The 15,171-nt window shown below is 29.1% G+C and overlaps 1 protein-coding gene across 3 annotated transcripts; it reads right to left on the bottom strand.

Annotated features, from left to right (window-relative positions):
* Window positions 1-75: 75 nt before the first annotated feature.
* LOC111912324 (pyruvate dehydrogenase E1 component subunit beta-1, mitochondrial) lies at window positions 76-3,067 on the bottom strand. Of its 3 annotated transcripts, XM_023908050.3 has the most exons (15): window positions 2,885-3,067; window positions 2,650-2,758; window positions 2,470-2,542; window positions 2,298-2,372; window positions 2,078-2,158; window positions 1,971-1,997; window positions 1,818-1,880; window positions 1,610-1,696; window positions 1,398-1,523; window positions 1,174-1,307; window positions 1,034-1,106; window positions 889-954; window positions 646-809; window positions 451-565; window positions 76-279 (listed from the first exon to the last, which is right to left on the bottom strand). In XM_023908050.3, the coding sequence occupies exons 3-15, from the start codon at window positions 2,518-2,520 to the stop codon at window positions 229-231; spliced, it is 1,113 nt and encodes a 370-aa protein (XP_023763818.1). In that variant the 5' UTR covers window positions 2,521-2,542; window positions 2,650-2,758; window positions 2,885-3,067; the 3' UTR covers window positions 76-228. The 3 variants fall into 3 exon arrangements, with proteins under 3 accessions (XP_023763818.1, XP_023763816.1, XP_023763817.1); XM_023908048.3 differs by lacking the exon at window positions 2,650-2,758; XM_023908049.3 differs by having other exon boundaries at window positions 2,470-2,671; window positions 2,885-3,066.
* Window positions 3,068-15,171: the final 12,104 nt, after the last annotated feature.

Here is a 15,171-nt window from a genome sequence, read left to right as displayed (position 1 = left end):
GTATTACTTTCACAAGACAACTATGCTTTTCTATTATTTATATTATTTTAATTTGTTAACAGTGTAATACACGGGTTATAACAACTTTATTTTGATCAAAATCAGGATGTAATCGTGTATTCATGTATCATAACAAGCTCTGTAACAATTAAGCAGATATGTAACAAAACTCACTCTTGTAAATCTAAACTAATGCAACCAACCAAATTCACTCTTGTGAATCTTGAATTAAGCAGATCTGTAACAAGCTCTCTTAGTTGCACGAACAATATCCTCAATCTGCACATTCAACCATTTAAAACCAACATAATCATTAATTCCTCCCTCACTCAACTCTACAACCATATATATATATATATATATATATATATATATATATATATATATATATATATATATATATACACACACACACACACACACACACGAATGAATGAATAAAAATGTGACCTGAGGAAAAGCCAATCTCTCAAGATTAGCAGCATAAGGCGTTGGAACATCAGCCCCAGCAATCCTCTCCACAGGTGCATCAAGATAACCAAAGCTATCCTCAACAACCATTGCACTACACAAACAAAATAAGCAATTATATAATAATAATAATAAATAATCATTTTTTTAACTAGCTTATTAATCAACTAATACCATATTTCAGCACCAACACCATGTTGACGAAACCCTTCCTCAACAGTAACAAGCCTGTTGGTTTTCCTGACTGAGTCATTGATTGTATCTCTATCAAGAGGCCTTATACACCTCAGATTTATTACCTCCGCATTTATTCCATCTTTTTCAAGTATTTCAGCAGCCTAATAATATATTTTTTTAAAAAATAATTAAAATAATCTCAAGACAAATAACACGCGTCCCGACTGAGATGAGACATACCTTTAAAGCAAAGCCCACCATCTTAGAGTAAGCTGTGATTGTAACATCTTTCCCTTCTCTTTCAATCTATCAAAAAAAAAAAAAGAGGTAACTAATGGAAATTAAATAGAATGGTGGAAATTTAAATACTATCTCTATCAATCACCTTGGCTTTTCCTATCGGAAGGCAGAAGTTTGGATCAAGGACTTCAGCAGAAACTGGGAAGGACTCACCATATCTATAGAATATACCAAAAATGTCAATAATTATAAAATATAAAGAAAAAAAAAACACCCTTTACTCACAATATTTCGTTTTCAAGGAAAACAACAGGATCAGGGTCTCTAATTGCAGCTTTTAAAAGTCCACGTGCATCTTCAGAGGAGTATGGTACAATAACTTTTAAACCAGGAACTGCACCATACCATGCACCATAACACTGCATTTAATTTACATTGTCTTGTAAAATTCTTAATTGCTTTATAAAAAAAACAACAGAAAAGAGATAGAGGAAGTAGAAGAATCTTACTTGAGAATGTTGGGCACCAACACCAGCAGCAGCGCCATTTGGACCTCTAAAAACAATGGGCACATTAATTTGACCAGCAGACATGTAGTTTGACTTTGCTGCAGAGTTGATGATATGATCAATTGCCTGCAAAAAGTTTAAAGATTGATCAGATTACAACTTTCAATTCAACACTCAACAGGAAGAATATAATGAGGGATCTAAATTGTAACCTGCATGGAGAAATTGAATGTCATGAACTCTATAACAGGCTTCAAACCATGATATGCAGCACCAACAGCAAGGCCTGTGAACCCAGCCTGAATATATACATGGGAAACTATGTTTTATGAACTTGTTTTAACTTTTATTTTATGTATGTACAGAAGATAACAACAGATTGATCAAAATGAAAGGAAGAAGAATAACTAATTAATTAACCTCTGTGATAGGGGTGTCAACAACTCTCTCAGGCCCATACTTGTGTAACAATCCTTTTGTAATCTATCTAAGCATAAACAAATCCAATATTATGAGACCAAAACACACACACAAACTTGATAGATCAAGTGGGAATGCTTTTGAAATTCTAACCTTGTATGCACCCTGGTATTCTCCAACCTGCACATCACAAAGAAGACGAGGCTTATGGCAAAAGACTCTCTGTATATATAATGATAAACACAGTACTAGCTAGTTACCTCTTCACCCATGATAAAGACACTGGAATCAGCAGCCATTTCCTCATCAAGAGCAGAGTTCAGAGCATCTCTTACTGTCATCTGTAACAATATGAAGTTAAATCTATATATACCAGTTTCTCTAAAACCTAATTTCAGCACTATGCAAAGGTCTATTAGTGTTTAAATCCCATTTTGGTTCAATATGATTGATATGTAAAATCAGAAGAATCCATATTACATCTTTGGTTGCAGACGAGAAATGTCTCATGGCTGATGCGATAGGGCTTAATCTCTGCATGTAATCCCCAAATACCTGAAAGTACGGATAAGAAGTTAACAGAGCTATGGAAATGTTATCAAACACTCGCAGGACTTTCATATTACAAAACGCATGTTGGAGTTTTGTTTACCGGAGCCGATAAACCTCTGGCACCGACTTTTTGTTTTATAATCCCCAACATCTTTCCTCTTTAACGCCAAAAGCTTCAAAAGGAACCGATCACAATTTTAAGATCCAGAAATCCCTCGAAGCCAATAAATTTGTTAACAATTGTGCGATCGCAAAGATGTGAAGAAATAATACGACATACAGACGCGAATTCGTGACGTCAACTACGGAATCAACAAGACATCAAAGCATACGTGATTTGGTTTGCAAAATTTCACATAGGTTTGACAGACAGGTTTACTGACATCAAACTGTGAAGTACAAAAGCTAATTATGAACAGATTAAAACCGTGAACAATGAAAATTGAAGCAATATTCATAAGTACATCCTTTAAGCTAAATTCGGCGAAGAAATCTTAAATCGAAAAAGAAGGTACCTGGCCTTTTCCTATACACCGGCTGTAAAGGTGAATCAATGGCGAGCCAAAGGTGACGAGACAAAAGCACGATGAGTCTGTTCGAATCCTGTTTCTGTTGGTGAAAATAATACAAAATATTTTGCGGGTTTGTAGTATTGCGACGCGTGGTTTTCCTTTGGTTCGGTTTTTATGTTACGTTTAGTAAAGTAACGATAGGAATCTCAATCAACGTATATGTATAACTAGTCGAATACTGCGGAATATAATTATTTAGGGTAAATTACACATGGTTCCATGTGCACGGTTGGTCCCTAACAGTTTTTTTTAACTGGTCCTTACGATTTGTTTTTGTTTCGAATTTGGTCCCTGATCGACTTAAAATGACAATTATAACCTTATATATATATTTTAATTTTTAATAGTTTATTAAAATAAATAAAAATAAAAATATCAAACATAATCTTTCTCTCTCTACACTAAATACATGCTAAACTTCATCTTCAGATCAAGTCTGCCTTCGACTTCCCTCTCCAGTTTCCGGTGACTCCTAATCCTCCCCTCCAGTGACCACCTTTTTGCTGCACCCTCGCTCTGCAGCTGCCGCCTTTCGACCTCTATTTCCCTTCTTACATTATCTTCGAATCCTTTATCTTGAAACAATATTGATTTATCAAGGGGGTCACCGAAAGGGTACCGATCTGCTCTAACCAATTGTAGTTTGCATCTTCATCCTCACCATGTTCTTTTCCCTTTCATACCCTAAACTCTGATTTGCACCATAACCATACTACCACCTGGTTTGTCTCCTCTTCATCCCCTTTTCTTCTCGTCTTCAACCACCTAAAGTCACATACGTAATCTTGATTTCAACCATTTGATTTTCACTGTAACCACACTGCCACATGATTCATAACACACTTGCATCAAATCTTGATTTCAAGCATCAACTTCAATAAATAAAAAAACAGGACTGAACTTACGGTATTCGAATCCACATACATAATCTTGACTTCAAACATTTGAACTAACACGATGGTGGCTACGATAGGTACGAGAGGGAGAAGAAGTAGTATCTAGCGACAAACCTGCAACTTCAATGGCTTTAATTGTTGGTTCAATCTGGTAAGAACACCGATATGTTAAGGGAACAAGGCGACATCAGATCCGAAAATATAGAAATCTAGTAAGAAAGGGATGAAATAGAGAAAAGAGATGCCTAGATCCACCCCCTCCATCTTCATCGACGATCTAGAAATCTAAAACAGAACTTAATCCGAAAATATAGAAATTTGAAACAAAGCAGAATCAAAATGTCCATCCAACCACACCATAGATCTCCAATTCGAGCAAGTAGAAATCGAAATAGAAAGATCAAGACAAGAAAATTGATTTTCTTCGATGGGGTTTTCATTTGGGATGACGACCTTCTTCCAGGTTGTGGTACTGGCGATGACGGTATGGCTGATGACCTTCTTACAGGTTGTAGTACTGGCGGCAAGTGGGTGGCGGTAACGGATATTTGCCGTCGATTGAAGAGAGTAAGGAGAGATAGAGAGAGAAACGTGAGTTAGGGTTTGATTGGAGAGAAAAGTCGGGAAGGGAGAGAAAAGTCAAAGGAAAGGATATGAGGTTGTGTGGAACCCACAAAGTTAATTACCATTTTTTAATTATAAGTAATAGATAATAATAAATAGATAAAAACAAATATCATTAAGGGCAATATAGTCAATTCAAGTGGATAAGGGACTAAAGACGTAATAAAAACATAATATAGGGTTTATCCGAGTTAAAAAAAGTTGTTAGAGACCAAACGTACATATTACCCCAAACCATAGGGACCATTTGTGTAATTTACCCAATTATTTAATTAAAATAATAATATTTAATAAATTGTGATTTAATATTTATATATGAAAAATCAATTTCAGTTGCAAAATAAAGTATATAGTTAACATATTAGTTTGATTAATTGTAATACATTTATATCATTTGTTATTTCCTCTATTAATTCATAATTTTATAGATCGTTTTATGTTGTGTAAATTATATATCAAACATATATTGATTTCTATCTATAACAAATACAAAGTAGTAGGAAAAAATAAATACTACAGCTTTTGATGATCTCATAGAATGTTTACGTTGTGGAAGTTATATATCAAACATATGCCGATTTGTATATAAAACAAATAACAAATAGTATGGAAAAACATTATAGCTTTTAATAAAAAAAACACTACAACATCTACTATAACATTTTCATAAAAAAAAAACTTATTAAACACTTATAATTCATTCAAAATGAATATTTAAACATCAACATGCATTTGATACATAAAAACATTGTTATAAAAAACTCGTGTTGAAATAACCATTGATGCAATAATTTTTTTTTCAACTCTTTCATTTTGAATTACAAATCTTTTCGAACATATGATTTTTTAATCAAAACTTACTTATATACTACTAATATAAATATAAATACAATGTGTATAATAAATAAATGAAAAATAAAAAGACATTACACATTAATAACCATAATTTAAAAAACTTTTAAATGTAGTAGAAAATATAAAAGCATGGCTAAATACATTAAATTTGTAATCATAATTACATTCAAATTAAAAGGACTATTGAGTTGTAGTGGGAGTTTTAACATTTTGAGTAGTGCCCAATAATGTAATATAAATATTAACAATTATATGTTATAAAAACAATATTATAAACATTTATCACTAAAATAATAATTTTTATGCTAAGTTTTAACAAATATTATAATAATTATAAGTATACGATAAGAAAGATATAAAAAATTGTGTTTGAATCAAATTGAATTAAGTTTTTGATTTAAAATTATTTTAAACTATAGGTATTTTAACTAATTTATAAATAATTTATTTGAATATTTTGTATTTTATATGTTATTATTATTGTTATTATTATTATAAATAACCATATTTTTTTAATATAATATAATCTATTCTTTAATTTTACATTATTTTAAACAATTATTATTTTTTTGCTTAATTAAAAAATATTTATTTGAAAACTTTTCATATTAATTTTTTAAAAAACTATCATATTTTTATATTGTATTTTTATTTTTGTCCTTAAAGTTATAAAATATTGGAAGAGAATGAACGGTCCAAATATAATGGTAATTTGAATTTCAAAACTATTGTAATTGTTATATATTACGACCAGTCTTAAAAAATATGGTAAGAGTAGTTTAGGGTAGAAGGAGTGTTATACTTAGGGGTGTTCATGGTCCGGTTTGAAACCGTGAAACCGGCCAAACCGGTCATCGGTTTGGTTTTATGGTTTGTATTTTTCTTTACGATTTGACTTGCGGTTTTGAACTTTTCAAACCGTATTGAACGGTTTGGCTTACGGTTTTTAAGATTTCAATCCGTATAAAAACCGGACCGGACCGTAGGATTTGTATATATACTAATTATTTTTTTTATATATAATTAATTTTTATTGTATTATATATTAATTTTTATATATAAATAATAAATTTAAAAACCCACATTATATTGAATTATTACAGCCCAATATTGAACTGGGTCAGTAGTCCACCTCCAGGCTCCAGCCCCAAACAATCGTTCAAAGGTGATTCACTGATTCAACTTGCCCTAATCGACTAATCGAGTAATTGCAAATCGCAAAGAGCCAAATACGCATACTCGGTTTCCACTTTCCAGTTGCCACACTAGTGCACCACTCGTTTTCCCTCCGAGGCTCCGACTTGCAGGCCAACAGCTCGTCACCTACCCTGCAGCAACTCCGATTCTACCTCTCGTTTCTCTATCGTTGGGTGTTGGCTACTTGGCTGGATTGTTACTCCGATAAGGTATGTTGTGTTCTTAATCAACTGAAGTGATTTATTTATCATCCATCTACACCTGATTTCTATCCATCCATCATCTCTCCTATCATTGTGCATTTGATTTTTTTTAACAGAAGCCAAGATCGGACGAAACAAAAGTATAAAGTAGTTGCTAACTGCTTGGCTCCGACTACAGGCCTCCCTTGCAACTCCGATTGTTGCTCCGATAAGGTCCGTTTGGCGATTCTAGCTCTGATAGTGCGTTTGATTTTTTTTAACAGTAGCAAACATCGGATGAAACCATTTGATTTTTTATTTCTTTCTAAAACCTGTTGCTAACTGTTAAGACTCATCATCTCTTAATCTTTTCTTTCAGGTCCTTATATGTGCGTTTGATTTTTTTTAACAGAAGCAAATATAGGACGAAACCTGTTGATTTTTTATTTGTTTCTAAACCTGTTGCTAACTTCTAAAACTCATCATCTCTTAATCTGATTTCAGTGAGTCCACAATTCTGAATTTTGCTTGCACTTTTTTCTTTCAAGTCCTTACATGGATAAAGATAACATAAATATTCCAAGTAGTGAACCTGTTAACATCATTGATGCTGATGATGATATGGAAGAGATTGATGTAGATGATGATGTTCATGTGGAGCAAAATGGAGGTGCTACTGATAAGAACCAAGGAAGGGGACGAAAACAGTCTATTGTTTGGAAACACTTCAACAAACCAGATCCAGTTCCACCTGAAGGAGCACGCACTGCATGTATTCACTACAAAAAAAGCTATGTTTATGAACCAAGTCAGAATGGTACTAGTGCTATGTTAAACCATTTGAGAAAGTTATGCAAGTTTGATCCACTTAAATGTCAAGTAGATAAAAAACAAACAACTATAAATTTTGTTGGAAAGGGTACGGATGGAAAGTTACAATGCGGTCGTTTTACAAAGGAATTGGGTAAACAAGCTCTTGCTAAAATGATTATTATTGATGAACTACCATTTAGCTTTGTTGAAAAAGAAGGTTTTCGTTATTTTTGTAGTGTAGTTCGACCCGAGCTAGAGTTACCGAGTCGGATTACAATTGCTAGAGATATCTTATCATTATATGTGGATGAAAAGAATAAGTTGAAAGAGCTTTTACGAAAATCTTCACAATCCGTTTGTCTTACAACTGATGCATGGACTTCATGTCAAAACATCAATTATATGGTTTTAACAGTCCATTACATTGATGGAGAATGGAATTTGCAAAAAAGGATTTTGAATTTTGAAGTTATTTCGAATCATAAGGGTGACACAATTGGTAAAATGGTTGAGAGTTGTCTAATTACATGGGGTATTGAGAAGGCTTTTACAATCACCGTGGATAATGCGAGCTCTAATGATACAGCTATTTCCTTTCTAAAAAAGAAAATACAAAATTGGGGACATGCGATTTCAGATGCTCAATACTTGTATATGCGTTGTTGTGCTCATGTGTTAAACTTGATTGTGTGTGATGGGTTAAAAGATTATGATCCTCCAATTCAAGTTATTAGAAATGTTGTGAGGTATGTTAGATCCTCACCTTGAAGGTTGGCTAAGTTCAAGGAATGTGTGAAGATAGAAAAGTTAAATGTTACTGGAACTGTATGTTTAGATGTTTCCACTAGGTGGAATTCAACTTACTTGATGTTGGAGTCAGCTTTGAAGTATAGAAAAGCGTTTAATAGGTTGGAAGAAGATGCACACTATGCAAGGTTTTTTAATGTGGGTCCTAGTAGCTTGTTGAATGAAGTAGATGCAAAGAAAAAGTATGATGTCACTAGAGTGGGGCCACCTAGTGATATTGATTGGGATGTTGCACAAGCATTTATGGTTTTTCTTAAGGTTTTTTATGAAGTGACAAATCGGTTTTCGGGGTCTTTATATGTAACTTCGAGTGCTTACTTTCATGATATGTGTTCATTGCATAGCCATATTGATGAATGCATTAAAAGTGATGATTGGCGGGTGAGTTCGATGGCTATGAATATGAAGGCAAAGTATGATAAATATTGGGGAAATGCTGAAAAGATGAATCCTTTATTGTATGTAGCAGTTGTTCTTGATCCTCGATACAAGTTAAAATATGTCAATTGGAGTTTGGAAGAAATGTACCTTATTGGTGATATTGCATGTGACTTGAAAAAGAAGTTAAAAGCCACTTTGACTCGACTTTATGACTTTTATTTGGAAAAAGATCCTATGCATGCCAGAAGTTCTTCTTCAAACAAGAATCATAACAAAAGAAAAGTTAATGAGAATCTTAGCATACAAGAGAAGCGTATGCTAAAATATAAGGCACATTTGGAAGATGAAAAAACAGGAGAAGTGAGTGAACTTGAAAGATATTTGTCAGATAACCAAGAGCCAAGCTATGAGTCATTTGACTTGTTGGATTGGTGGAAGACAAATGGAGCAAAATATAAGATTTTAGGAAAAATTGCACGGGATGTCTTGGCTGTTCCAGTTTCCACAGTTGCGTCGGAATCCGCATTTAGCACTGGGGGTAGAGTTTTGGATTCATTTAGGAGTAGTCTTTCTCCTAAAACAGTGCAAGCGCTTATATGCACACAAAATTGGATTCGGGGTGTGTTTAACAAAAATGCAAAAGTTGGTTATGAAGATGTGTTGAAAGAAATTGAAGACCTTGATGAAATTGAAAATGGTAAGTTTTAAATTTTCAAAAGTTATATATTTTCTTCAACTTATTATTTCTAAATTCTAACAAAATATAACTTGTATTTTAGATTTTGCAAGCAAACTTAATATTTGCACCGACAATATCGAATGAAAGGTACATTTCTTTTCTTGGTTTTATATTGAATTTTTGGTGTGATGTTTTAATATTGACTTTTTTGGACAGCAAAAGCTTATGAATTGGATAGAATTTTGGAAGTGGATAGCATTTTGAAAGTGATCTTGCTGATAATGCTTTTTGGATAACAGTTTTGCGGTTTTGGACAGCTTAGTAGGATGTGTGTATTAGTCTAATATTTGATGTAATGGAACAATATTTGATATTTTCATTTACTGTTTTTTATTTGCTGTTTTGGACAACTTTTTTAGTGTTTTCTTGTTGTTTTTGACAATTTCCCTATTGCAGTATTTTCAACAAACAATACATTTTTTTTTACTAAATTAGGCAGAATTTTGAATGTTTTAATATCTTAAATGGTGCAGTTTTTTTATTTAACTGTTTTAATACCTTTAATAGTGCAATTTTTTTATTATTTTAATACCTCTACTATTGTAGCTTTAATATTATGTAGAATTTTTACTGTTTTAATGCATGTAATAATGCAGTTTTTTTTTTTTTACTAAATTAGCTTAATGGACTCGACTAAAATGGGCCTAAAAAGCCCAAACCGTGAAACCAAACCGGAGCCAAACCGTTAGTAACGGTTTGGTTTGGTTCGGTTTTAAATTTTCAATGGTTCGACTTTGGTTTTTGCTTGACAAAAACCGTTAGTAACGGTTTGGCTCCGGTTTGACCTAAAAACCGAAAAAACCGGACCGTGAACACCCCTAGTTATACTTGAGGTATATTTTTTACTGCTTATATTTTTTAATGAAAATATTAATATTTTATTTATTTTACTTTTACCTTACGATAAAAAACGAAAAGGAAAAATGAAACTGACAAATGTAATAAGATAATAATTTATTTTTATTACTTTAAAAACATTTATAATAGATACATCCATATAAGTTTTGGTAGAACATAAAGAATTTATTTTTATAATGTACATAATCATTGGCTTTCAACAATAAGGTTATATCATATTAAAAATCATTCGTTCTAATTTGTCGTTATCACCAACAATTTGAAATAATTATTGTAAACTACTTTCATCAAAATCAATTATAAAAAACTACATCGATGTTATTTACAATAAAATAAACGATAAAAACTAACATAATATATAAGCATATAGCTTATAATAACATACAATACATGTTGAATAATATTTTCTTGGACATAAAATATATTTTCTTAATATAAAAAAGAGAGACAACATAAAGATACATACATATTAACAAAGTTAATTGCTTTAACTGATAAATATCTTGAAGGTTGATTTTCCAAAAGCTTGTGAGTAGTAATTATCACTCGCACTTCATCATCCTGTGATTATATAAAGATGCATAACACATAAACTTATAAAATAATCTCAAGTATACATTTACAAACATACCTAAATTTGAACCTTGGTTAATATCTAAAACTTTACATGCACCCAATTTGAGTTGACATGAATTTATATTTTGGAAAAGTTGCAATTGTTTTCTTACATCCATGGAACCACTTACATAACTCTTCAAACCCTACAAATATAATCTATCATTTTGTGTTGATATACGTGCAATATGTAATCTACAAATTTCTTATATAGGCTAAATATTCATTTAACTCATCTATTAAATAACATGATTTGAAGAGTTTTGGGAGTTACAAATTATAATATTTCAATAGTCATAAATTAATTTGCATAAGTTGAATAGTCTTGGGAGTTTCAAATACATGGTGTTCAAGAAAAAATGTCTGTTTTATAAGATAAATTGATTAACGCATGAATATAATTATTTAATTAAAATAATAACATTTAACAAATTGTGATTTAATATTTATACATGTAAAACCAATGTCATTAGCAAAACAAACTTTATAGTTAACATATTAATTTTATTAATTTTAATATATTTATATCCTTAGATATTTCCACTATTAATTCATAATTTTATAGACCGTTTTATATTGTGTAAATTTTATATCAAACATATATTGATTTCTATGGATAAAAAAAAACAAAATAGTATGAGAAAAATAAATATTACAACTTTTGATGATTTTTTAGAACGTTTTAAGTTGTAGAAATTATATATAAAACGTATGTTGATTTGTATATAAAACAAATAAAAAATAGTTTGAAAAAGACTATAGCTTTTAATAAAATAAAAACACTACAACATTATAATATTTACATCAAACAAAACTTATTAAACACTTATAAATCATTCAAAATGAATATATTTAGAAATCAACATACATTTGATATATAGAAACATTGTTATCAAAAAAATTGTGTTGGAATAACTATTTATGCAACAAAACTTATTTTTTTTCAACTCTTTCATTTTGAATCACAAATTTTTTCAAACATATGATTTTTTAATCATAACTAACTTATATACTACTAATATAGCTACAATGTGTATAATAAATAAATGGAAAATAAAAAAAGCATTGCACATTAATAACCATAACTTTAAAAAACTTTTGAATGTAGTAGAAAATGTAAAAGCAAATTACATTAAATTTGAAACCATAATTACATTTAAATAAAAAACTATTGAGTTGTAGAGGGAGTTTTAAACTCTTGATTTGTGCCCAATAAAGTACTATAAATATTAACAATTATATGTTATAAATACAATATTATAAGTATTTATCATTAAAATAATAATTTTTATACTAAGTTGTAACTAATATTATAATAATTTTAAGTATACGATAAGAAATATAAAAAAAGTTGTGTTTGAATCAAATTGAATTAAGTTTTTTATTTGAAATTATTTTAAATTATAGGTATTTTTAACTAATTTATAAATATTTATTTGAATATTTTTTATTTCCATTATTATTATTATTATTATTATTATTATTATTATTATTATTATTATTATTATTATTATTTCAAATAACAATAATTTTTTAATATAATATAATCTATTCTTTAGTTTTACATTATTTTAAACATTTATTACTTTTTACTAATTAAAAACTACGTATTTAAAAAATTTCATTATTATATTTAGAAAAAACTATCATACTTTTTTATTGTACTTTCATTTTTTCCCTTAAAACTATGAAATATTGGAAAAGAATGAACGGTCCAAATAAAATGATGATTTAGAATTCTTAATCATAGTAATTGTTACGTATTGCGACCAATCTTACACACACACACACACATATATATATATATATATATATATATACACACACACACACACACACACACATATATATATATATATACATATATATATATATATATACATATATATATATATATATATATATATATATATATATATATATATATATATATATTTGTGTGTGTGTGTGTGTGGTGTTAAAAGTGGGTTAGGGGAGGAGGAGTGTTACACTTGAGGTATATTTTTATCACTTATATTTTTTTTATGAAAATATTAATATTTTATTTATTTTACTTTTCTTTTACAATAAAGAATGAATAGGGAAAAAGAAAATTGATAAATGTAATAAGATAATTTATTTTTATTACTATAAAAATATTTAAAATTGGGTACATCCATATAAGTTTTGGTAGAACATAAAAAAAAATCATTTTTATAACATAAATAATTATTGATTTTCAACAATGAAGTCATATCATATTAAAAATCATTCATTCTAATTTCTCATTATCACCAACAATTTGGAATAATAAATGTAAACTTCGTTCATCAAAATCAATTATAAAAAACTTCGTCGATGTTATTTATAATAAAATAAGTGATTGAAACTAACATAGTATATACATAGCATAAAAAAATTATAAAAAACTTCGTTAATGTTATTTATAATAAAATAAGTGATTGAAACTAACATAATATATACATAGCATAAAAATACATGTTGAATAATATATTTTCTTAACATAAAAAAGAGAGAGGACATAAAGATACATACATGTTAACAAAGTTAATTATTCTAACTGATAAATAATTTGATGGTTGATTTACCAAAAGCTCACTTCATCATCCTGTGATTATAGAAAGATGCATAACACATAAACTTATAAAATGATCTCAAGTATACATTTACAAAAATACCTAAATTTGAACATTGGTTAATATCTAAAAGTTTACATGCACCCAATTTGAGTTTATATGAATTTATATTTTGGAAAAGTTGCAATTGTTTTCTTACATCCATGGAACTACTCACATAACTCTTCAAACCCTATAAATATAATCTATCATTTTGTATTGACATACATGCAAAATGTAATCTACAAATTTCTTATATAGGCTAAATATTTCATTTAACTCATCAATTAAATAACATGATTTGAAGAGTTTTAAGAGTTACAAATCACAATATTCAATTAATCATAAATTAATTTGTATAAGTTGAATAGTCTTGGGAGTTTCAAATGCATGAGGTTTAAGGAAAATGGTCTTGGGAGTTTCAAATGCATGATGTTAAAAAATGCTAGTTTTATAAGATATATATATATATATATATATATATATATATATATATATATATATATATATATATATATAGATAGATAGATAGATAGATAGATAGATAGATAGATAGATAAATATATATATATATATATATATATATATATATATATATATATATATATATATAGATATAGATATAGATAGATATAGATATAGATATAGATATAGATATAGATGTATACTGTTTAATATTATTAAAGATTTTTTCTATTTAAATTTACATTTATTTTATTAAAAGATACCTTACTTAATATATATATATATATATATATATATATATATATGTGTGTGTGTGTGTGTGTGTGTGTGTGTGTTCAAATGAGAACATTTTTGAGATTGAGAACATTTGAGAGTATTTTTTACCCTACGAGCTTAAAAAACACACACGTTTGTTTTCTAATTGAATTTCAGGGCTATTTCGGTAAATTTGTTCTTATGACCATATTCTCATCTGATTTTCTTTACCTTTTTGACGAAAGCTTGGTCGAGATTATCATTGAGAACTGAGTTATTATCATTGAATTTTACGAAATTTTTTCTAAATCTTAGCGATTTGTAAGATTCTTCTTACAAAATTCGTTGATTTTTTCTTCTTCGATTATTATAGAGAAGTAATTGTGTCATCGCCGTCGAAGAAGTTAGGTCACAGTTCATTCTACCAAAAGGTATAAAATATTCACTTTGTATAACTTAGTTTGATGATTAAACTATCTTATTTGTATTTATTTCATGTATTTTGGTAATTGAATTGTAGAACTTATTTTGATCATTCATTGTCGATTCTTGCATTGTAATTGGATTTAAGAAGTATAAATCGAAAGTTTTGAGTTCGAAAGGAGTTAGGTTTAATATATTGTTCATGAAACGCCTATTATTTCCTTGTAGTTGTATTTATACTTTCATAAAAACCTAAAACATTCAAAAAGCATATGATTGGTATTTTCTTATAATCTTTTATTTTAATAACATGTGATTAAGATCTTTTGTAGTAGTTTCTTCATCCTTTAACATGTACACTATATGCTTTTGTGTTGCTGTTGCATAAGCATCAATGCAAAAGTAGAAAGTCGTTGTTAATTCAATTTTTTATTGCCTTTAAAAGATTCATTTTGGACTACAAAATCTCCCCTTATTAAGCTAACAAACATGTTCTTCAAATGAC

Source organism: Lactuca sativa, chromosome 3, assembly GCF_002870075.4.
Source record: "Lactuca sativa cultivar Salinas chromosome 3, Lsat_Salinas_v11, whole genome shotgun sequence".
Classification (NCBI taxonomy): domain Eukaryota; kingdom Viridiplantae; phylum Streptophyta; class Magnoliopsida; order Asterales; family Asteraceae; genus Lactuca; species Lactuca sativa.
Note: the sequence above shows the minus strand (reverse complement) of the source record. Positions and strands in the feature narration are given on the sequence as shown.